This window comes from Hemitrygon akajei, chromosome 2 (assembly GCF_048418815.1).
Source record: "Hemitrygon akajei chromosome 2, sHemAka1.3, whole genome shotgun sequence".
In the NCBI taxonomy this organism is placed as follows: Eukaryota; Metazoa; Chordata; class Chondrichthyes; order Myliobatiformes; family Dasyatidae; genus Hemitrygon; species Hemitrygon akajei.
This window is the reverse complement of record NC_133125.1, coordinates 54,474,196-54,497,795: the sequence shown is the minus strand read 5'-3', so window position 1 is coordinate 54,497,795 and position 23,600 is coordinate 54,474,196. Positions and strand designations below refer to the sequence as shown.

General features: G+C 40.7%; 2 protein-coding genes across 4 annotated transcripts in view; both read left to right on the top strand.

The window, feature by feature from the left end:
• Window positions 1–3,132, top strand: part of carm1l (coactivator-associated arginine methyltransferase 1, like) — a 69,983-nt gene extending 66,851 nt beyond the window's left edge. The window contains exon 13 of one of the 2 annotated variants that reach the window (XM_073072363.1): window positions 2,505–3,132. In XM_073072363.1, coding sequence (XP_072928464.1) covers window positions 2,505–2,517 — 13 coding nt within the window. In that variant the 3' untranslated portion in view covers window positions 2,518–3,132. The other variant, XM_073072355.1, reaches the window with a different exon arrangement.
• A 15,306-nt stretch (window positions 3,133–18,438) lies between these two features.
• Window positions 18,439–23,600, top strand: part of pum3 (pumilio RNA-binding family member 3) — a 49,060-nt gene continuing 43,898 nt past the window's right edge. Inside the window, exon 1 of one of the 2 annotated variants that reach the window (XM_073072413.1) lies at window positions 18,439–18,579. The gene's annotated coding sequence lies outside the window, so the exon portion shown is untranslated. Of the gene's footprint in view, window positions 18,580–23,051; window positions 23,075–23,600 lie in introns of those variants that run through there. The other variant, XM_073072424.1, reaches the window with a different exon arrangement.

Here is a 23,600-nt window from a genome sequence, read left to right as displayed (position 1 = left end):
TTTATACAACTGGGAAAGAATAATAAGCGATATTATTTGGTTCTGTTGCATTTTTCCTCAGGAGTCTGTAAAGGAGTTGACGACATTTAGAACCGGTGAAGGGTCTTCAATCTGAATTAACTCTGTTTCTTTTCCCACAGAAATAGCCTGACCTGAATATTTCCAGCACTTTCTGTTTTTTAGATTTCCAGCATCTACAGTTTTTTTTTGTTGTTGAAGATATTAATGTATAAAATTAGACTAAAATATATTGAAGGATTAAAGGAAATGTATTGAATCCATTGAAGGAATATGGAATTGGTAGAAAAAAGCTGTAACAGATGGCATTTAATTGTGAGCACGCATGAAGTTATCCACTTAAAATAAAAGTCAAAGTCAAATTGGAATATTTCTTTAATGTTCAAATATAGAAACTGAGGAGCAAAGAGCTTTAAATATTTTGCTGAATTGAATTAGATTTACCTCATCATCTATACTTACCACCCATTTTTCTTCATCTGGCCAGATGAGGAAAGCCCAACATGCTGACCCTCCTAACCAATCAAACAAGAGTGATCAGGGAGAGCCTGATGCATCATGGGAACTTCCCTACCCCAATCCTGCAGTATTCTTAAGCTTCATCAGAGATTGGAGAAATGATGCAAGGGACTCAAAATTCAACGGGAAATATCGCTTGAAAGTTTTTTTTTACTGAAGCATAGATTAACACCATAAGCTACTGCAGGTGATGAACAAGAGTGAGAACACACTTGAGACTTTGTCAAACAAATAAGATTTCTTGAGCTGAACAGAAGCAAAGCAAACGTGTCAAACGTATACACCATGACATTAGTCAGAAAGAATGCAATTTCAAATGAAATGAGCACATTCTTTTCCTTAGCTTGACTAACAAGTTGTGCTTGTGTATAAGGTAGGAACTCAGAAAGGATCGGCTTTGATTAGTGATAAAAGAGTTCATGTATATGGTCTTTGCCTGAGAAGAACTAAGTCTGAGTTAATATGTAGTGGCATCTGAATTGAATGTGATACAGACCTCGCAAATTGAAATAATCCAGACATATTTGACACAAAAACAAACATTTCCTTGAGTTCAAATTCAAAACCAAATAATTCAAAAGTTGATTCAACACCAAAACGTAAGTAAGTCAGAAAGGCTATACTGGATTAGATTTCTTGATGAGAATTCAAAAGGCTGCTTTAAAAAGGAGCAGTAACCAAAATCTTTCTGATCTTTTTTGTCCATTTACATTCAAGTTATATCTGAAGAGTCATGTAATATCCTTGATTTTTATCAACATAAAATTGCCATAATCAGTTTGGAGTAAAAACTAAAATCTCAACATGTGAATAGTTTGTGTGTTGCTTTAAAAATGAACAGGAGTCTGTGCTGTATCTCAATCCATTCATGTTACATGACCTGAAATTATTATAAATACATAAAGAGAAAAATTAGGGGTATTAAAGACTAAAACAAATCTTAAATATAGAGGTGAAAAATATGACTATGGATCTGTTTGATTTTGTGTCTGTCTTTGCAAAATAGGGAATCAGTACAGAATATTAATATTAAATAGGGAATCAATGCTGAATATTAATATTGAAGGGGAAGACTGAAAAGATGGCAGAGTACAAAGAACTATTTAAGCAAATGTGAAAAGTATTCCTTGGAAATTTCAGTGCCTGTTTTAAGTGTAGGGGTTCTGCAGCATATGTTAGATCCTTTGTATTTTGTGATGACTGTCACTAATTTTAACTTAAAAAAATTATAGATAACAAATTTGGTCATCAGAATAAGTGAGGGAAAAAAATTAAAAGTGAGCGCTACAAGGATTTAAGGAAAGCAGCATCCATCACCAAGGATCCCCAGCATCTAGGCCCTGCTCTCTTCTCATTGCTGCCATCGGGAAGGGGGTTTAGGAGTCTTAGGTCCCACGCTACTAAGTTCAGGAACAGTTATTACCCTTCAACCATCAGGCTCCTGAACCAGAGGGGATAACTTCACTCACACCAACACTAAACTGATTCCACAACCTTTGGACTCACTTTCAAGGACTCTACCACTCACGTTATCAATGGTGCTCCTGTAAAAATTGGTTAAAATATGAGAGGTGGGGGGGAGCCTCACTCACCTCATTCTTCTCAAGAAATGGAGACACCGTTGTGCTTTCTTGACTAAAGAGATGGTATCGAGGGACCAGGTGAGATTGTCCATTATGTGCATTCCAAGAAACTTGGCTCTCCTAGGTTTCTCCACAGGGCAGCCATTTATGTGCAGTGAGAAGTGGTCAGCCTGCTTATTCCTAATGTCCACAATCATCTCTTTGGTCTTGTCCACGTTGAGAGGCAAGTTGTGCTCGCACTATTCTACCAGCCGCTCTACGTCCTCTCTCTATGCCGTCTCATCGTCGTTGCGGCAAAATGTAGAAACCAGGTAAATACTGCTTAGTCCTTAGATGTAAATGTTAGAGTTCTTTTATTTTTTTTAAATTTTCCTTTTTTTTTAGTTTTTACGAATGATGAGTTATGGAAAAGCTCAGTTGAAACCGACACCAGCATTTCTTCTGAACAAGATACTCAGGTGATTGCAATAGAACAAAATCAAGTTGCAACTTGAACCAGCTTTTTTAAGATGATGCTTCCGAACTGCAGCATCTGTTCACTAGAATACTTTTATCAATCTGTATTAATGAACAAAGCACATGTGTGAACACAAGTGTTAACTTGGTAGCACTTGTGCAGAGCATCAGATGTAGCCCAAGGGTTTGAATTAACAAAGGGCAGCTAGATATACATCTGTTGTCAGCTGCAAGGCAATAAAATAATAAATTTGTAGTCTGTTTAATATATGTATGTGAAAAGTATTACTGTGTACATGTAAGATATTATTATTAAGTCAGATACAATCAAGAATATTGTGTAAATAAGACAGTTATATAGCAATTTGGTTAACTTGCAACTTTAAGAGATAAATTACAAGAAACAGTTTCAATATTTACCTAAATGAAAACAATCGATAAGTATGGCTTATTTATAACTTTAGCATTCTATATATCAAATATATTTTTCACTGTGACGTCTTGGCATTTGTGCTCTATGACCTGCAACAATTATTAAATATTTTCACTGATTAAATTGCAATTTGTCCATGCTTGGGCCTATAGCATTGTTTTACCCAATATCTTGAGTTTGGGTTAGATATAATTAAATACAATTTACCACATTCCACTGTTCCACAAATGAACCAAAGAGAATGATGCCCAAATTCAGAAGCCGTTGATTGCATTTTCCACCTATCACCTGGGCAGTATTTGCAAACAAAGTTTAGTTCTAACAATGTATGGCTGGTTTAACCATAACATGCTGATGTCATGGCCAAGAGAGCTCACCAATGCCTCTACTTCCTCAGGAAGCTAAAGAAGCTTGGCATGACCCATGGAGCCTTGTCACCTTTTATTGATGCACCATGCAAAGCAGCCGATCTGATGCGGTATGTCTTGGTATGGTAACTGCTCTGCCCATGACCTCAAAAATCTTCAGACACTTGTGAACACAAGATTCCCATCGATCGACTCTGTCTAGACTTCTTACTACCTCAGTAAAGCAGCCAACACAATCAAAGACCGACCCACCCTGGACGTTCTCTTTTCTCCCCTCTCCCATTGGCAGAAAATATAAAATCCTGAAAGCACATACCACACGGCTCAAGGACTGCTTCAAACACACTGTTGTCAGACTTTTGAACAGTAAAGTGGGCTCTTGACCTTGACAACCTACCCTGTTATCATCTTGCATCTGTATAGAATTATAGTTTTATTTATTATTATTTCAGAGGTTGTTTAAAAGTTACCAGATCTCCCACTTCAAAAGAAAACCAAAATTGTTGGTGGCCGTTTGTATGATCACACACATGAAAGAAATAGAGTGGTATGTCTTTGTTTCTTTTCAATTTCCTAACCATGTTTACAAATCATATCTCAACACTTTGCAGATTCGAACCTTTTCCAAGCCACAAAACATCTGTTCCCAAAATGATCTAAGCTAAATGCCAGTTATGAAACTGCATTAAACGACTCCACCCATCTCCAAGGAGGGAGTCAAAAGCGTTGCCACACTTCCCTTACCAAGGGCTTTCTGCCTTGTTTTTTTCTTTGAAAGGATGTGAGTTTCCCAGAATATACAAATATTTTTCATGCAAACCATCTACACTCCAAAACCAAATGCTTCTCTGGAACTTTGTGTTCCACTCACATCACTTATTCAGATGTAGTAAAATAAATTTTAGAGCTGAAAATTGAATTCATGCAATAGACATGGACACATTCTTGTAGTTTGTATGATGGAATATCTGTGTCAAGGACAGTCAGAACTGGAAAATGTTAATATACCGGTGTAGCAGCTAATAGGATGCAAATGAACAATGGCCTTGGGCTGTGTGAAGGTTGTTTTATTTTCTGTCAAATTTACTTGACAATTGCATGAATCTTTGACATTAAAGATGTATCCTTCCATTGTCTCAGAACGTTAGCATTGTCAAGGGCAGTCTTGTACTCCATACCACACTTTTGCTGTTGTTTCTGCATCACAGAGTATGCCTTACAGTCCTTGGAAATATTGTACAAACTCTGCCCCCAAGAAGGATGAAAACAAACTTTGACATGCTCCACACTTAGCTAAAAGTAAATATTTTTAAATGCATGGAACAATTTTTAAAAAAATCCATAATCATATTGCCACACTTAATAAAACAGGAAAAATACTTGTACTTCATTGCAACCATTCTTCTCCAAGGTAATGAATGCTTGAGTACTCCATAGATTCCTTTACATAGAGCTGGTTAGCACAGGCTGGAGAACAAGCAGAGAGAATTATGAAAGGCCAACCTTATATCAGCAACAGGAATACCGGTAATAATGATTGCCTAAAAGTGGATAATGTTTTAAGTTGAATTTCTTTTGTGATTTGTTACAAAACTAGATTTAAATCAGAGTGTGATATCCAGGTATGCATACCCTTCAGAGTTTTGTGAATGAATTTATCACATCATTCTATGATCTTAAATTTCTCAATATCTGCTGTGATAATTTTTTGTCATGCATTGTAATTTAGTTGCCTCTATCACTGGCCCATTATCGACAGATTGATTTTCAGGCACATCACAATTTATATCTCTAATTACTTTTGTGTGGCTAATGGTGTGGTAGAGACAATGATTTCTATTTAAAAACAAACATGATTTCGAAGAACTGCAGTTGGTATCATCTGGAGATGGGAATTTTAAAATATAAGAACATAAACAGAAAAAGAGTTGGCCTTCAGCCCCTTATATCTACTTCACCATTCAATTATATCATGGTTGATTTTATTTATTTACTGCTAGAGTGTGGAGTAGGCCCTTCGAGCAACCCCACAAGCTCAATTAACCCTAATCTAATCACAGGACAATTTACAAGGTCAAATTAACCAACCCAGTACACCTTTGGACTATGGGAAGAAACTGGAGAACCCGCAGAACACCCACACATTCCAAAGGGAGGACGTACCTGAGAGTCCTTACAGAACAGCGCTAGAATTGAACTCCAAATTCTGGAACACTGCAAGATGCAATAGTGTGGAGCTAACTGCTAATTGGCACCCAAGACATCTTTTACTTCCACATCACTTTATTTTACACAAACCCCATATTCCATGATTTCTTTAATTTCCAGAAATCTATCGATCCATCTTGAACGTGCTCAATGACTAAGCCTCACAAGCATCTTTGAAAGAGAACCTCAACGATTCGGAAAACTCTGGTGAAGAAGTTTCTTTTCATCTCAGTCTTAAATAACACTGTATCCTGAAACTGTAATCCCTGATTTCGGAAACACAGGCCATAAACATCATCTTTGCATTTCCCTTTCATGACCCTGAATAATGCTGTAAGGTTTAGGTCTGCCCTGCATAATCTCTCCACATTTGCAGTCCTACAATAGCAAGTACATGTTTTCATTGTTAGGGAGACTGGATCTGTACATAGTATTACAGATACAGACCCAAATAATTTTTTTTTTAAATTACGTTGACATTTTTACCCTTGTACCCAAATCTTCTTCCAAGAAAGAAGATATTCTTTCCCTTCCTGCTTACTGCATGCAGATTAACTTTAAATAATAGTGTACAGTGATGCGCAAATCCTCTGAACACCAACACCTTTCAACTTTTTGCAATTCAAACACTACTCCGGTTTTCTACTTTTTTTGTCAAAGTAATCGCTCTCACATTGTTGCTTATTTCATCTACATTTCTTTGCCCTTTCATAGTGTGTCTATGCCCTCCTGAGATCTCTTGGCATCATCCTCACAACTTCCAGTGCTACCTAGCATTGTACTTTCACAAACTTGTTAAAGTTGGTTTCATCTAAATCATTGATAGAGATTGTGAATAATTGGGGCCCTTGGAATATGTCTGTGGCATTCCCATTATTCACAACATTCAAACATAACCCATTTATTCTCTTTGTTAACCCAATCTTCAATCCAGTATTTCAACCCTCACCTCATGTGCTCCAACATTTTCAATAACCTTATTTTGCATCTTAGAGAAGGCCTTAAATTCCAAAAGTACCACATGAAATGCTTTTCCCTGATTCTTTTATTTACAATCTCAAAAATCTCTTGTGATACCTTTTCCCCCTCTTTCATGACTCCATATTGACTCAACCCAATCATAACATTATTTTCTGCCCAGTTACTGCTTACTTAATAATAGATTCCAGAATTTTCCCCACTTTGATGATGGGCTAAGTGGTCTTGTTATGTCCTTCCTGGTGTGATTTGTTTATCTCTAATTACTAGATCTCATTGCTTAATCGTAAATTCACAGCTGTTGTTGATTACTCATTATTAAGCAATTAGCTTCATCATCAGGTTGGCCATTTCATATCGTTTGTACCTGGGCTAAGAGGTCTGCTGTTCTCCATTTTATCTATCCCTCCTTTCTGAGGTAATGGGTTTAAGACCATAAGATATAGGAGCAGAAGCAGGCTGTTTTACCCACTGAGTCTGCTCTGCTATTCAGTCATGGGCTGATCCAATTCTTCCAGTCATCCCCAATCCCCTGCCTCCCCATACCCTTTGATACTCTGGCTGATCAAGAACCTATATATTTCTGCCTTAAATGCACCCAATGACTTGGCCTCCACAGCTGCTTGAGGCAACAAATTCCACAGATTTACCACCCTCTGACTAAAGTAATTTCTCCACATCTCTGTTCTAAATGGACATCCTTCAATCCTGAAGTTGTGCCCTCTTGTCCTAGACTCTCCCACCATGGGAAATAACTTTGCCATATCTAATCTGTTCAGGCCTTTTAATATTTGGAATGTTTCTATGAGATCCCCCCTCATTCTACAGAACTCCAGGTAATACAGCCCAAGAGCTGTCAATTTGTCCTCATACAGTAACCCTTTCATTCCTGGAATCATTCTCGTGACTCTTCTCTGAACCCTCTCTAATGTCAGTATATCCTTTAGAAACATAGAAATCCTACAGCACAATACAGGCCCTTCGGCCCACAAAGTTGTGCTGAACAAGAAATTACAACACTTACCCATAGCTCTCTATTTTTCTAAGCTCCATGTACCTATCCAAAAGTATCTTAAAAGACCCTATCATATCTGCCTCCACCACCATTGCCGGCAACCCATTCCACACACTCACCACTCTCTGAGTAAAAAAACTTATTCCTGACATCTCCTCTGTACTTACTCCCCAGCACCTTAAACCTGTGTCCTCTGTGGCAACCATTTCAGCTCTGGGAAAAAGCCTCTGACTATCCACACGATCAATGCCTCTCATCATCTTATTTACCTCTATCAGGTCACCTCACATCCTCCGTTGCTCCAAAGAAAAAAGGCCAAGTTCACTCAACCTATTCTCATAAGGCATGCTCCCCAATCCAGGCAACATCCTTGTAAAACTCCTCTGCACCCTTTCTGTGGTTTCCACATCCTTCCTGTAGTGAGGTGACCAGAACTGAGCACAGTACTCCAAGTGGGGTCTGACCAGGGTTCTATATAGCTGCAACATTACCTTTTGGCTCCTAAATTCAATTCCATGATTGATGAAGGCCAATACATCACATGCCTTCTTAACCACAGAGTCAACCTGCATAGCTGCTTTGAGCATCCTATGGACTCGGACCCCAAGATCCCTCTGATCCACCACACTGCCAAGAGTCTTACCATTAATGCTATATTCTGCCATCATAATTGACCTACCAAAATGAACCACTTCACACTTATCTGGGTTGAACTCCATCTGCCACTTCTCAGACCAGTTTTGCATTCTGTCAATGTCCCGTTGTAACCTCTGACAGCCCTCCACACTATCCACAACACCCCCAACCTTTGTGTTATCAGCAAACTTACTAACTCATCCCTCCACTTCCTCATCCAAGTCATTTATAAAAATCACGAAGATTGAGGGTCCCAGAATAGATCCCTGAGGCGCACCACTGGTCACCGATCTCCATGCAGAATATGACTTGTCTACAACCATTCTTTGCCTTCTATAGGCAAGCCAGTTCTGGATCCACAAAGCAATGTCCCCTTACTTTCTCAATAAGCCTTGTATGAGATACCTTATCAAATGCCTTGCTGAAATCCATATACACTACATCTACTGCTCTTCCTTCATCGATGTGTTTTGTCACATCCTCAGAAAATCCAATCAGGCTTGTAAGGCATGACCTGCCCTTGATAAATCCATGCTGACTACTCTTAATCATACCTCTCCAAGTGTTCATAAATCCTGCCTCTCAGGATCTTCTCCATCAACTTACCAACCACTGAAGTAAGACTCACTGGTCTATGATTTTCTGGGCTATCTCTACTCCCTTTCTTGAACAAAGGAACAACATCTGCAACCCTCCAATCCTCCGGAAACTCTCCCATCCCCTTTCCAAACCAAGGAGCCCAAAACTGCACACAATACTGTGTGTGGTCTCATGAGTGCCTTATAGAGCCTCAACATCACATCCCTGCTCTTGTATTCTATACCTCTAGAAATGAATGCCAACATTGCATTCGCCTTCTTCACCACTGACTCAACCTGGAGATTAACCTTTTGGGTATCCTGCACAAGGACTCCCAAGTCCCTTTGCATCTCTACATTTTGAATTCTCTCCCCATCTAAATAATAGTCTGCCCGTTTATTTCTTCTACCAAAGTGCATGACCATACACCTTCCAACATTGTATTTTATTTGCCACTTCTTTGCCCATTCCCCTAAACCAGGGGTCGGCAACCTTTACCACTGAAAGAGCCATTTGGACCCGTTTCCCACAGAAAAGAAAACACTGGGAGGCACAAAACCCGTTTGACATTTAAAATGAAATAACACTGCATACAACGGTTTTTTTTGCCTTTATGCTATGTATAAACAAACTATAATGTGTTGCATTTATGAAATCGATGAACTCCTGCAGAGAAAACGAAATTACATTTCTGCATGCAACAAAAAAATTTTGAACTCCGAAAAAAGACGTTGGGTTGAAGGTTACTTTTAAGTAATATACTCAATGTCTATTTGAGTCCTTGTATTTATGAAAAATGCCAAACTTAAATTGTCCGCCAGCAGCAAACCAAAAATAACGTCAGCCAGCTGTCAACCTGAAAAATAAAAGGACTATTTCACTGAACAATGAAAAAATATGAATATACGTAAAATAATAGGCAATTAAAATATTTATCATACTTGGTTAATGGGATTTCTGCTCCTGGACCTCAGCGCACAGCGTCTGCACATCAGGGCTGTATGACGTCACCTTCATCTTTACACAGGATTGCAAGCTGTCATCTGTGAGGCGTGCGCGATGTTTGTTTTTAATAAAGTTCATGTTGGAGAACACCTGCTCACATACATATGTGGATCCAAAGATCGACAGGACTCCAAGCGCATACTTTTTAATGTTTACATAAATGTCGGGGATAGCATTCCATGTTTCGAACACAAGTTTGTCCGGTTTGGGGAGGTTTTCAATATCACTCCATTTGTGATTCTGAGCAAGAACGGCCTTCTGATGGGCAACATCTTCAAGGTCTGCTGTCAAGCGTCTAAACTTGGACACCCATATGTCTTTGTCGGCTATGTCGGCCAGTTCCATCTCAAGATCAGGTTGACTCACACCTGTCAATGCAGTCGTATTCAGTAGGGATGGATCGATGCTTAGGGGAGTGACCGGGAAGGATAATGTGTTTTTTTCCTCTCTGAACTCACAGAAGCGTTTCCCAAACGATGTTTGCATTGCGATGATTGCAGAATGTAAATACTCCAAATTTATCATGTCGTGAGCTTGTTTGAACTCTCTCAAATTGGGGAAGTGAAACAATGTGCCTTTCTGTAAATCTCTGGCAAGCACTGTCAACTTGTGCTCGAATGCCAAAACATCCTCCAACATGTGCAGGGCTGTGCGTCCTTTCCCCTGAAGAGCTGTGTTCAGCGTGTCATGTCTACCATGAAGTGTAGCTTTTCCAGCCACTCTGGCTGTTCCAGCTCAGGAAAGGTGAGCCCTTTGCTGCCCAGGAAAGTTTTCACTTCTTCCAGACACGTGACAAAGCGTTTCAGCACCTCCCCTCTGGACAGCCACCGGACTTTGTTGTGCAGCAGAAGATCAGAATATGCGCTTTCCAGCTCATCCAGTAACAAACGGAATTGACGGTGATTTAAACTTTTTGTCATTATTTTATTGACAATCTGAATGACAACATCCATTACTTCTGTGCATTCCGGAGGAAATATTTGAGCGCACAGTGCCTCTTGGTGCAAGATGCAGTGAAAAGTCAGCAGCTTTCTGTCCAGCGACTTCTGCAGTAAAGCCACGAATCCCTTGTGCGCTTCTGTCATACTTGGTGCCCCATCAGTAGCTACTGACACCCGGTGGGTGGTCTTTATTCCTTTGGCTCTTAAACAATTCAAGACAGCCTCACAGATGTCCTCCCCCCGTGTTTGGCCTTTTAGAGGTATCAACTCAATCATTTCTTCCTGTGGCCCAGCAGAGTTTACATACCGGCAGAACAGCGCTATTTGTTCAATATCACCTTTGTCTTTAGACTCGTCACAGGCAATTGAGTAGGCCACAGCTGAATTGATGTCTTTAATTTGCTGTCTTGTGATGTCTTCTGCCATTTTTATGGTTCTGTCTTTGACAGTCTTTGCAGAGAGGGGCATATCCCTGATTTTCTGCACAATTTCACACTTGTTTTTAAAGTCCGTGAATAGATGTTCTGAAATCTTAATGAAAGATTCTTTTATATATTCACCATCTGTAAACTGCTTCCCGTGCCTGACTATTTCCTGAGCGGCAACAAAACTAGCATATGTAGTTGATTTTCCAGACTTCATCCACTTCTTGAAATGATTTTTGCTCAGATCAACCTTCTGCATCAGTTCCGAAACGGCTTTTTTTCTCTCATCTCCATCCGGATATTTTTGAGCAAAGGCTGCGTGTTTATTCTGGAAATGTCTTGCGACACTTGACTTTTTGTTGTTTGCTAGTTTCTCATTGCATGTTAAGCATACCGGTAAACCAGTCTCGTCAGCAGTGAAAGCAAACATTAAATGTTCTGTTTTCTTCAGTCACTTTTCTTTTTTTAGAATTCTCCATAGTTAGTCTACCTTGGATCGAAAAATTAAAGAAATCGCGCACTGGCGGGTGTCAGGCATTGGCAGTGGTGACGTATATTAATAGCGACAAAAAACACGTTTTATTTAGATTGTACAAGATCACCATAATCTTCAAATTTAGAATTACATTTCAAAAACTAACAAACTAACATAAAATACATTTTAATTAAATACTCATCATTTATTTTCCAAAGCCACAGGGAGCCGCAGCACAGAGATGAAAGAGCCGCATGCGGCTCCGGAGTCGCGGGTTGCCGACCTATGCCCTAAACTATCTAAGTCTCTCTGCGGGCTCTCTGCTTCCACAGCACTACCCACTCCTCCACCTATCTTTGTATCATCGGCAAATTTAGCCACAAATCCATTAATCCCATAGTCCAAATCACTGACATACATCATAAAAAGCAGCGGTCCCAACACTGACCCCTGTGGAACTCCACTGGTAACCGGCAGCCAGCCAGAATAGGATCCCTTTATTCCCACTCTCTGTTTTCTGCCGATCAGCCAATGCTCCACCCATGCTAGTAACTTCCCTGTAATTCCATGGGCTCTTATCTTGCTAAGCAGCCTCATGTGCGGCACCTTGTCAAAGGCCTTCTGAAAATCCAAGTACACCACATCTACTGCATCTCCTTTGTCTACCCTGCTTATAATTTCCTTAAAAAACTGCAGTAGGTTAGTCAGGCAGGATTTTCCTTTCAGGAGACCATGCTGGCTTTGGCCTATCTTGTCATGTGCCTCCAGGTACTCCTCATGCCTAACAATCGATTCTAACAACTTCCCAACCACTGATGTCAGGCTAACAGGTCTATAGTTTCCTTTCTGCTGCCTCCCACCCTTCTTAAGTAGCGGAGTAACATTTGCAATTTTTCAGTCATCTGGTACAATGCCAGAATCTATTAATTCTTGAAAGATCATTGTTAATGCCTCCGCAATCTCTCCAGCTACTTCCTTCAGAACCCCAGGGTATATTCCATCAGGTCCAGGAGATTTATCCATCCTCAGACCATTAAGCTTCCTCAGCACCTTCTCAGTCGTAATTTTCACTGCACATACTTCACTTCCCTGACACTCTTCAATGTCCGGTATACTGAAAATGTCTTCCACTGTAAAGACTGCTGCAAAATATGCATTTATTTCCTCGGCCATCTCTGTGTCTCTCATTACAATATCTCCAGCATCATTTTCTATTGGTCCTATATCTACCCTCAACTCTCTTTTACCATTTTTATACTTAAAAAAGATGCCAGTCTATTCTAGAATCTGTCAGTTTTTTAAGATTGTATTTAGTGTATCTAGATAGCCAATTTTTTTCAAAACTTTGTCCTGAGTATTTATAAGCCTTCAGTCCCATTAATTTTTCTAACTTTTTTTTAAACTAATGCAGGTTTCCTTTAGCTCCGTGCTGCTGCTGGACCTTTGGCTTACAGCTTCCAGGTTTGAAAGAACGATAGAGTCAAGTACTGTCTAGGCAATTTAAGAAGTGTCCGGATGAGCACTTGATTCACCCAGTCATAGAAGGCGAAGAACCAAGTGCTGGTAAATGGGATTGGTATGGATGGGTTCTTCAGGATAGCAATGGAAAGCATGGGCTGAAAACACTGATTCTTTAAGACTCTGAGGTTTTCTGTGGCTTCCATAAAGACAGATACAAAATACTGCAATTATCTCCCATTTATTTTCCATCACAATTTCTCCCATTTCTGTACACGCACATTAATTTTCACTAATCTCATTCCTTGTATGTAACTATATTCATCTGGTTCAATACAAGCTAATTAAAAGCATATTCTGAAGAACTCAGGAAATGCAAAATGATGAAGCCTGCTATTCTAATTCTCGTATAACAAGAAACTGAGAAGAACAGAACAACAACAATCTCAGACTACGCATTGTTCATTCCCTGGCAGGCATCTTCATTGAGATAACATTTTCAAGGTCGAGGATGACCAGAAACCAAAAGCAGAAAATGTTGGAAATATTCAACAGGTCAAGTGTCATACGTGGTGAGAGAAACTGAGTTGATGTTTCAAGTTGAAGATATTTTGTCAGAATTAAAGGAAATATGAAATCACTGGGAAAGGAGGGTGAAAAGGGAGAATATAGGAAGGTCTGTGTTGGGGTGGAGACCATGTCAGATTAAATGATGGTGAAGAGGTAGACTGAAAGGGGAAAATCAAGGCTAGTGAACATTTATGCCTTAGGGACATGTGAATAAGAAAAATTGAACAAAATCTGATATTTTCAGAAGACGAGCAAATGAATGCTTTAAATTGATATGCTAAATCATTGAATTGAATGTTGACTGTGGAAGTCTATAATGATATATTGATATTAAAAAATAAATAAGATTATTGGAAACTGTGAGCTTTAATCTTTCAATAGGGTAAACTTTCAATACAGTATTGGGTGTGTGAGAGGATTAAGGGAAATGTACAATTTTGTTTTCAGCCTGTTTATATTACTCATTATCTACAATTCCCATATCAAACATTTCAAAATCTGCACTATTAAATAACAGCAGCATTTTAAAACCTATTTTCTGCAATAATTTAAAACACCATGCGAAACATGGATAACCAACAACCTAGATGTATCCACTAAAGCAGTAGCCGTGATTGTTGTATGAGTTGATGGGGACCAGCCAGGGAAACTTATCCAAGTGGTGGTTGCACCCAAATTTTGCTCAGTTTTGTGACAACCAGCCCGACTCGAAACAACTGAGCTACTGAGTCTGGAATGTCGCCCTCTCCTGTTTGCTGCTACAACTACAACCATCAGTTCTGAACATCCTGGGCTTGCTGTCACATGGGACCTGTTTCCTATGGTAATTAAATTCTTTGACCAAGATGTTAAGGTGACCATCAGGCAACACCTTGTGTTTTGCTCGATGCACTCATAACTCTACAATAATTGAGAACTTCCTGTAGTGGTTCTTTTAGTGATTAGTTTTTCAACAAGTCACAACTAATAAGCAGGTTTTATTTATTAAGTTATTAGCTGCGTACATCTTGGCAAAACCAACATATATTGGCCATCTATACCTGTCTTGTCAATTCAGAGACAATTAACTCAGCTGCATAAATGGCTCCACAATCAAAAGCAGGCTTTTCTAAAGCACCATGAATGCACCAGATCGACTTTTAAGACAATCCCATAGTTCCAAAATCACGATTATTGATATAGGATTTGAATTTCTGAAACTCAATGCACACAAACCTATTTGACCTATGTACATGAAGTGGAATTAATGGAATTTGCAATTCAAGTCTCTACAGAGAATCATAGAATCTTTATGGCACTGAAGAAGGCTATTTTGCCCTTAAAAGCTGTGCTGGCTCAGTGGAGCAAATTTGTCAGACGTATTAAGCTATTTTTCCCTCCCCCACAAGCCTGAAAGTTAGCTTCTTTCAAACACCTATCCCATTCACTGTTGAAAGCTATGATTAATTCTGTTTCCTCTGCCCTTAAAGACATTGACAATGCTGTACACAGAATCTTGCATCCCCTTTGCACCTTTTGCCCAAAGTTTCAGGTCTGTGGTAAATAAAAACTTAAAATGGTAAACACATTTGGCAATCAGGCAGTGTCTATGGATAAAAAGAGTTAATATTTTAGGTCAAAGATCTTTCTTCGGAAGTGAGAAGACAAGTTACTGCAATGGCGGAGGTAGGAAAGGAACGTTAAGGTAGCCTAGATCCTCTAAATGCTAGTAAGTTATGAGGCATTTTGGAAAGCGATAAAACAGGAATGTAAAAAATAAATTCTAAATGCATATCAGGGCTGTTGTTCAAACATGAAATTGAAAACTGACAATGTCCAGAAGATCGGCTAGTGTCTGTGGAGAAAGAAGAAAAGTGAATTGTTGTTACAAATAGATAACCTTAGAACAGAACTGGCCATTTCTGATACCATCAGGTAAAGCAGGTTATCTGAAATTATTGAATGCAATATGCAGCCCTGAAGTATGCTATATAACCAGCAGAGGTCGAGGTATTTTGTTGGGATGGTATACACAGATAGGTTTATGGCCCCTGGCTTTAAACCTGCCCTATTTGGCTGATATATTAAATCAAATCTTGCCTGGAATTTCATTGCTCCAAAGAACTTCAGCTTCCCCAGCTGAACCTAGCACACATCTCTGAATCAGCTCCTTATGCAGTACATTACCATATCAGCGCTTGCTTCTTTGGCTAGTACAATTTCTAGCTCACATTAAGAGTTATGCAAGTGATGTCAAGGTTTGATTTTATTTAATGTAATTATTCCTTGTGTTATCGTATGTTTATTGTCTCTCAAGAGACACAAACAGTCTTTTCAAGTAGCTATGTTTATTGTTATGGTACTGATAAAACATGCGTATATTCAATTGAATCAGCACCAGGAAACAAGGGGGTGCTGTTGTGTGGCGGACTCACCTCTAACTTGCTGAGGCCCGGCGGCAGCTCTCAGACACGTCCTCTTACTTAACCCTTGAAAAGGACCCCACTCCAGACCATCAGAAAATTGTCTCAGTACCATCACTAACCTCATCAACACCCGAGACCTCCCATCCACTGCCACCAAACTCAGAGTTCCCTCATCCCACACTGCTCATTTCTACCTTCTGCCCAAGATCCACGATCTGACTGTCCAGATAGGCCTATGTCTCTGTTGCTCCTGCCCTAGTGAACTCGTGTTTGCAAACCTCAACTCCACTCTATCCCCCTTGGTTCAGCCCCTTCCCACCTACATCCACAACAATGCACATGCTCTTGATCTCCTCAAAAATTCCCTGCCACTAACTGCCTCATTTTCACCATGGATGTCCAGTCTCTACACTTCTATCCCCCATCAAGAAGGCCTTGAAGTTTCCACTTCTTTCTCGACGTAAGTCCCAACCACCCTCCTCCGTCTGACAGATCTGCTGCTCACCCTCAACAATTTCTCCTTGGGTTCCTCCCACTTTCTCCAAACTCAAGGGGTAGCCATGGGCACCTGCATGGGCCCCCATTATGCCTGCCTTTTCGTTGGCAATGAGAATAGTCCATATTCCCAGGCTTCCCTGATGATGCTGACCAACTCATCCTGCACATCATTAACGGTTGTATTGGTGTTTCTTCATGCACCCATGCTGAGCTCATTAATTTCATCAATTTTGCCTCTAACTTCCATGCTGCCCTTAAATTCTTTTGGTCCGTTTCTGACACCTCTCTCCACTTTCTCAATCTATCTGTCTCCACCTTTGGAGACACACTGTCTACCAATGTCCTTTATAACCTACCAATTCCTGCAGCTATTATGACGATACCTCTTCCCACCCTGTCTCCTGTAACAATGCGATTCCCTTTTCTCAGTTCCTTTGTCTCCAGCACATCTGTTCCCAGGATGAGGCTTTCCTTTCCAGGACAAAAAGGATGTCCTCCTCCTTCAAGGAATGGGATTTCCCTTGTTCCACCATCAATGCTGCCCTCACCCGCATCTCCTCCATTTCCTGGACATCAGTACCCACCCCATCTTCCCAGTCATAACAGAGATAGAGTTCTTCTTATCCTTACCTACCACCCCATGAGCCTCTGCATCCAACACATCACTCCCTACAACTTCTGCCATCTTCAAAGGAATCCTACCACCAAACACATCTTTACCTCCTCCCCTTCTCTGCTTTTGACAGAGATCACTCCCTCTGTGATTCCCTTGTCTATTCATCCCTTCCCACTAATCTCCCTCCTGGCACTCATCCATGCATGTGACAGAAATGCTACACCTGCCCATTCACCTCCTCCCTCACCTCCACTCAGAGCCCCAAACAGTCCCTCCACGTGAGGCAACACTTCACTTGTAAATCTGTTGGGGCTGACTATTCGATCCGGTTCTCCTGATGCAGCCTTCTCTGCGTGAGTGAGGTGCAGTGTAAATTGGGGACCGCTTTGTCAAGAACATTCCCTCCATCCAACAAAAGCAGAATTTCCCCAATGGCCAACCACTTTAATTCCTATCCCCATTTCCATTCCGATATATTCATCCTTGGCCTCCTCTTCAGCCACGATGAGGCCACTCTCAGGGTGGAGCTGCAATACCTGATATTCCATCTAGGTAGCCTGCAACCAGATGGCATGAACATCAAATTCTCTTGGTAATTTTTTCCCTCTTTTGTTCCCCAATCAACTTTTTACCACTTCTCTTCACCTGCTCCAGTGCCCCTTCTTCCATGGTCCATTCCCCTTTTCTATAAGATTCCTTCTCCAGCCCTTTACCTTTCCCACCCACCTGATTTCACTTATTACCTTCTAGTCCCAGCTAGTCCTCCTGCCCATCCCCCTCTTCCCTCCCCCACCACTTTTTATTCTGGCTTCTTCCTTTCCAGTCCTGAAGAGGGGTTAGGTCCGAAACATCGACTTTTGTTCGGCTCCATCTGCCTGACCTGCTGGGTTCCTTCAGCATTTTGTGGTGTGCTGACCAAGAAAATATTAATAGATTTATGATAAAATCATAATATAGTCCAATATACTGTAAATGATTAAACAAATTTTAATTTTAGTGTGAAATGTATCAACCCGTAAATTATAAAACAAATAATTTGAAAGTCGGTCGTGGTATTTTCCTGATAAACTAATTCACAAGTTTGGCAGTTTGATAGCAAATTGAGAATTGAGAGCCGGTCACTAAGACTGCGTTACCCGGAGTCACCCGGATACTAAATCCGTTACACCAACCTTATTTCCTTGAGGCTGCGCCTTCTATCACACAATCTTCGCGGCCAAAGTTATTTTATTTTCAGTTTATTCTTAATGTAATTTAATTTGAATGAAGGGATTTTTTCTACTATTTCCGACTTTATGACGGTGTGATTTTAAAGGTAACGTCGCTCTGCGTACGGCGAACGCGTTGACGTCAGACGCAGTGCCGACACGCGGTCCGGAGCGGAGCGGAGCGGGTAAGTGGACCGACCGATGCGTGTTTAGGCTCCGGCCGGTCTCCGGGATGTAGGGTGGGGAAGAGAGCCATGCTGAGCGTGGGGTTAATGGAGCAGAGCAGGCATATGGATGGCTTTGGGCCGTCCGCCGGCTGAGGGAGGTGGAGGGTGACCTGTACTGCGGAGGGGGTTATGAGAGGCGGCGCTCTTGGGTGAGGAAGGGGAATGGGGTCGCCCCCGGAGCGAGTGGGGAGGGGATTCATTCACCAGTGTGTGTGGGAGGGGGACGAGGGGAGAGGTGGTCTGGGGTGGTGGTGAAGAATTCAACTCCTGAATTGGGAAGTATATTGGTCACAACTTACCGGGATAGTGATAAAGAAGGTGGAGCGTTTTCTTTTCACAAAATATATTAACATGGAAAAATATCTGCTATTTCATTTCACATATGCAGAAATGTTTTCCAGTCAATCATAATAATCCATTAAGTGTTGGTGGCACATTACGGTGTGTGTGTATAGAATGCATAGACATACTCAACGCCAATCAGTCATCACCAGTTCTACAGTTCAAAGTAAATTTATTGTCAAAGTACATGTATATCACCATATACAACCCTGAGACTCAATTCCTTGTGGACATACTCAACAAACGTATAGAATAGTAACTATAACAGAATCTGAACGATTGCCCGACAAGGGCATTCAACCAGAAATCAGAAGACACCAAACTCTGCAAATGCCAAAAGGAGAAACAATGATATAAATAAGCAATAAATATCAAAAACATGAGATGAAGAGTCTGTGGGAACATTTCAATGATGGGGTGAATGAAGTTATCCCCTTTGCTCAAGCCTGGGGGTTGAGGTGCAGTAACTGTTCCTAAACCTAGTAGTGTGAGTCCTGAGGCCCTTGTACCTTCCTGATGTCAGCAGCAAGAAGAGAGCATGACCTGGATGAAGGATGCTCAAATGGAATGTCACATACTTCTTGCGATAACAGCCAATATTCTATTTTGCTTTCTAATGACCCCCATTTTATGACTGTTTCAGTAATTGAATTGTGCTCTTAGGAAAAGTGCAACTCACTACAGTCGGCCCTCCTTATCAGCGGGGGATTGGTTCCGGGACCCCTCGCGGATACCAAAATTTGCGGATGCTTAAGTCCCTTATGCAACCTGTCTCAATCCGGTGGATCTTAGGACCCAGCGGAATTCCAGACCTTATTTAACCTGTATCAGTGTGGTGGACGTTAAGACCCGGCCCCAGAGCTCTGAATGCGCAGTGTTTCTGTTGACGAAAATACTCACGATCACGATTGAAAATAAAGTGGAAATAATAAAGTGATCGCAAAGAGGTGAAACGCCATCGGTCATTGGAAAAGTGTTAGTCGGTCATTGGTCAACTATCAGAACAATTTTAAAGGATAAAGTGAGAAAGGCTCTGCCCCGATGAAAGCTACAATTATTACTAAGCAATGCAGTGGTTTAATTATTGGGCTTTGGGGTTTTGGGTTTTTGATCCTCACATCAACCCGGCACAGTGGAAAGCGCACTCGGGAGTGATCTGTCCCAAGTCCTGAGAACTTCCATTCCCAAGCCCGGTGCTGAAATATACATTCTTAAGTGTTTTATATGCATTGAAAGGTAAAATACATACTATATACTAAGACAAACGTTTGACTGACGTTAGTCAAACAGGGTACTGAACCTAGTATTGAAACTCAGGAAAAGTCTGAGGTATCTGATTTAGTTGAAAAGGAATGCAGTCCTTTTGGGTCAGATGGACTTGGTTCAGTGAAGAAAGGGTTAACCTTGGTACCAGTGGAAAGTGAGAATTCTCAGTTGTTTGTGTTAGAAGGTGAGTTAAAAGTTAGTGAGGAGATGAAAGCTGGTGATGTGAATATTATTGAAGGAGAAGGGTATACCGGTTGTACCTGTTCGGACTTACCTAGAAAGATTTTTTTTCAATCCCGGTGCACAATAATCCATGCACGTCCTCCTGTATACTTTAAATTATCTCTAGATTACTTATAATACCTAATGCAATATTAATGCTATGTAAAATGGTTGTTATACTGCATTGTTTAGGGAATAATGACAAGAAAAAAAGTCTGTACATGCTCGAACAACAAGTGCTGGAAGAGCACTTCCGGGTTTTCGCAATCCGCGGTTGGTTGAATTCGCGCATGCAGAATCCGTGGATAAGGAAGGCTAACTGTACTCAAAAATTTGAGATGTGTAACATACAGGACAGTTGGAAAAGAGTCTTGTATATTTCACATCTCAAATTTTTATGTAGTGGTTTGTCAATTTCCTAAGAGCACAATTCAGTTACTGGAACAGCCGTGATATGGTGGTAATTAGAAAGCAAAATAGCTGTTATTGCAAGAAGTTTATGACATCCTGTAGGAGTATCTTTCTGTACAAATTTTGTCACTTTTATTTTGATTCACCAAGTACTTCAAGAGTTGGATATGACATTACTTAAGATTAGCAGTCAGAGCCAAGTCCCTCATTTCCTTGCCCCCTCTAGTTTGAGGACTTGTGAACAGACATCTTAGATTGCAGCGCAGCTAAGGTCTTATCTGTGAGGTATCTTCTCTAGCATACTGCATTGAGGGGAGTGGGAGCCACAGCGGTCATGGACAGCTCCTTAAAGAAAACCCTCCCCATCTTTACTGCCACCCACTACCCTCCTGAATTCCTTTTACACAACCCTTCTTCCAATGATCCTGACATCTCCACTTCCTAAATCCTTTCCCCAATCCTTGTGCTTTAAAGAAAATGCCATGTTGCGGAGTGCAGTGCTCAGACTGGAAAAGACATGGTAAGGGAGGAAGTGTGACCATCAACACAGTGTCATCATAACCAAGCGCTATTGATACACGCTATTGAATGGCTAAAAATAAAAATTGGCAAAACTTGTCATTTCATTTGTATGTTCTTGTATATTCCGAGTGTAATGTTATCAAGTATTATATAATGGCAGTGGGTTACTTTGTCAGTAATATGGCAGAAAAGACATCATATGGGAACACACCTCCACTTACAGCATGAGATTTGGTAGGAAAATCGCAAAATCTGAAACTGTCTAAGAATGCAACTCCTCTGTAATGTAGGGATCATTTGTTCTTGCCAGGAGATCCCTTCATACTATAATACTCTGGTCTCTCTCCATTTGACCAATGTTACACTGTTCTATAATTTTGAAGTCAACCTCTCATTTTTTTTCCTTTGTGTACTTCCATTTGCCCACTCATTTATCTATATGATACGTGGCCGATTATGATGCATCACTGATCCTTGTGCATTCCACAAGTTAAAGCTAGCCATCCTGAAAATTATGCATCTATCCTGACCCTCTCCTGTTGTTTAGCCAACTCTTTTAACTTGCTAATGTGTTACCACATTCTGCTGCCAACATTATGAAATTGAGTATCCAGTATCTGGAGCCTTTCCATTATCTGGAAAGTAAGGAGCGTGATGAAACACTCTACCTTGTCTGGATTAGTCAATACCATGGGCTCTTCTTAGGCAGCCTTATATGCAGCACCTTGTCAAAGGCTTTCTGAGAATCCAAATAAACAATGTCCACTGACTCTCCCTTGTCTATCCTGCCTGTTATTTCCTGAAACGGATTTGTCAGGCACAATTTCCCCTTTAGAAAACATGCTGACTTTAGCTTATTGTATGTGCCTCCAAGTGCCCCAGAACTTCATGTAGTAATAGGGTCCATCTTCTTTCCAACCACTGATGTCAGGCTAACTGGTCTATAATTTGCTTTCTCTGCCTCCTTCCCTTCTTAAAGAGCAGAGTGACATTTGCAATTTTCAAGTCCTCCAGAACCATTCCAGAATCTAGTGATTCTTGAAAGGTCACTTATTATGCTTCCACAATATCTTCAGTTACATACTTCATCCAGAACCCTGGGTGTAGTCCATTTGGTCCAGGTGACTTATCTACCTTCAGACCTTTCAGCTTCCCAAGCACCTTCTGCTTAGTGTTATGAACCCCATAACTGGGTATCTTACCAGCAAAGATAAGAGTATCCGTTGAAGTCTGATGATACTATTTTTAACAGTATTTATTAGTAAAAATACACAAAAATAATATCAGTGCAAATATACAGATAATATACGTCATCAATACTAAACCTAAAAGTGCGGGTATAATAATAATCAATAAGAAATAAGCTCTATCGTTGTCTAGGGGATAATGAATTGTCCGATGGAAATATAAAGTTCAGTTCAGTTCATGCAGGCTGCAGTCGTTGTTGTTCGCGGTGTTGCAATTGTTGGAGAGAGAGAATAACAGCTATTAACTTGCCGACTTTACTTTTACAATCTTGATCCGTCTCCGTCCTTTAGCTAGACCGTTCCATGGAGGACTCGTCACCCAGGCAAGGGTGGACACACACACAAGCCCCCACTGGTCTCGTAGCGACTCTCCTGGTGCGTCTGAGGGGTGTTCCCCAGACCCTACTTTTATCCCCACTCACGGGGTCTCAGATGTCAATCAGGTTGGGATGATGCAATTCCTCAACCAGATCACTCTGGTTGCCCCCTGAGGGGTTTCAATGAATAGAACAATTCCTCCTTCAAGAGACAATAGCAGTAGTCTCTCTCTTTGTCAATAGGAGACATTCCTCCTTTGTGTATCCCGGCGTTGTCTCTCATTGCTGATATGCTGTGTATCCCTCTCATTTCCTGGGTATCAGACCCGAAATAATAGCGATTTTGCGATTCTCAAAAGGGGGGGGGGGCGACTTTGCACCCTTCTGCCCATCAGGGTTGCTCCTCATTGGTAACATTAGTAATAGCAACTACACTCACTTGTGCTTCCTAGTATTCAGTTGGTGTCTTCCATGGTAAAGACTAGCACAAAATACTTAAGTTTGTTTGACATTTCTTTGTCCCCCATTGCTAACTCTCCAGCTTCATTTTCTAGTGGTCTCTCTTTTTCTCTTTACATATCTGTAAGAACATTTTCTATCCTCTTACATAATTAGCTTGCTTACCTTCATATTTTCATCTTTTCTCTCTTAA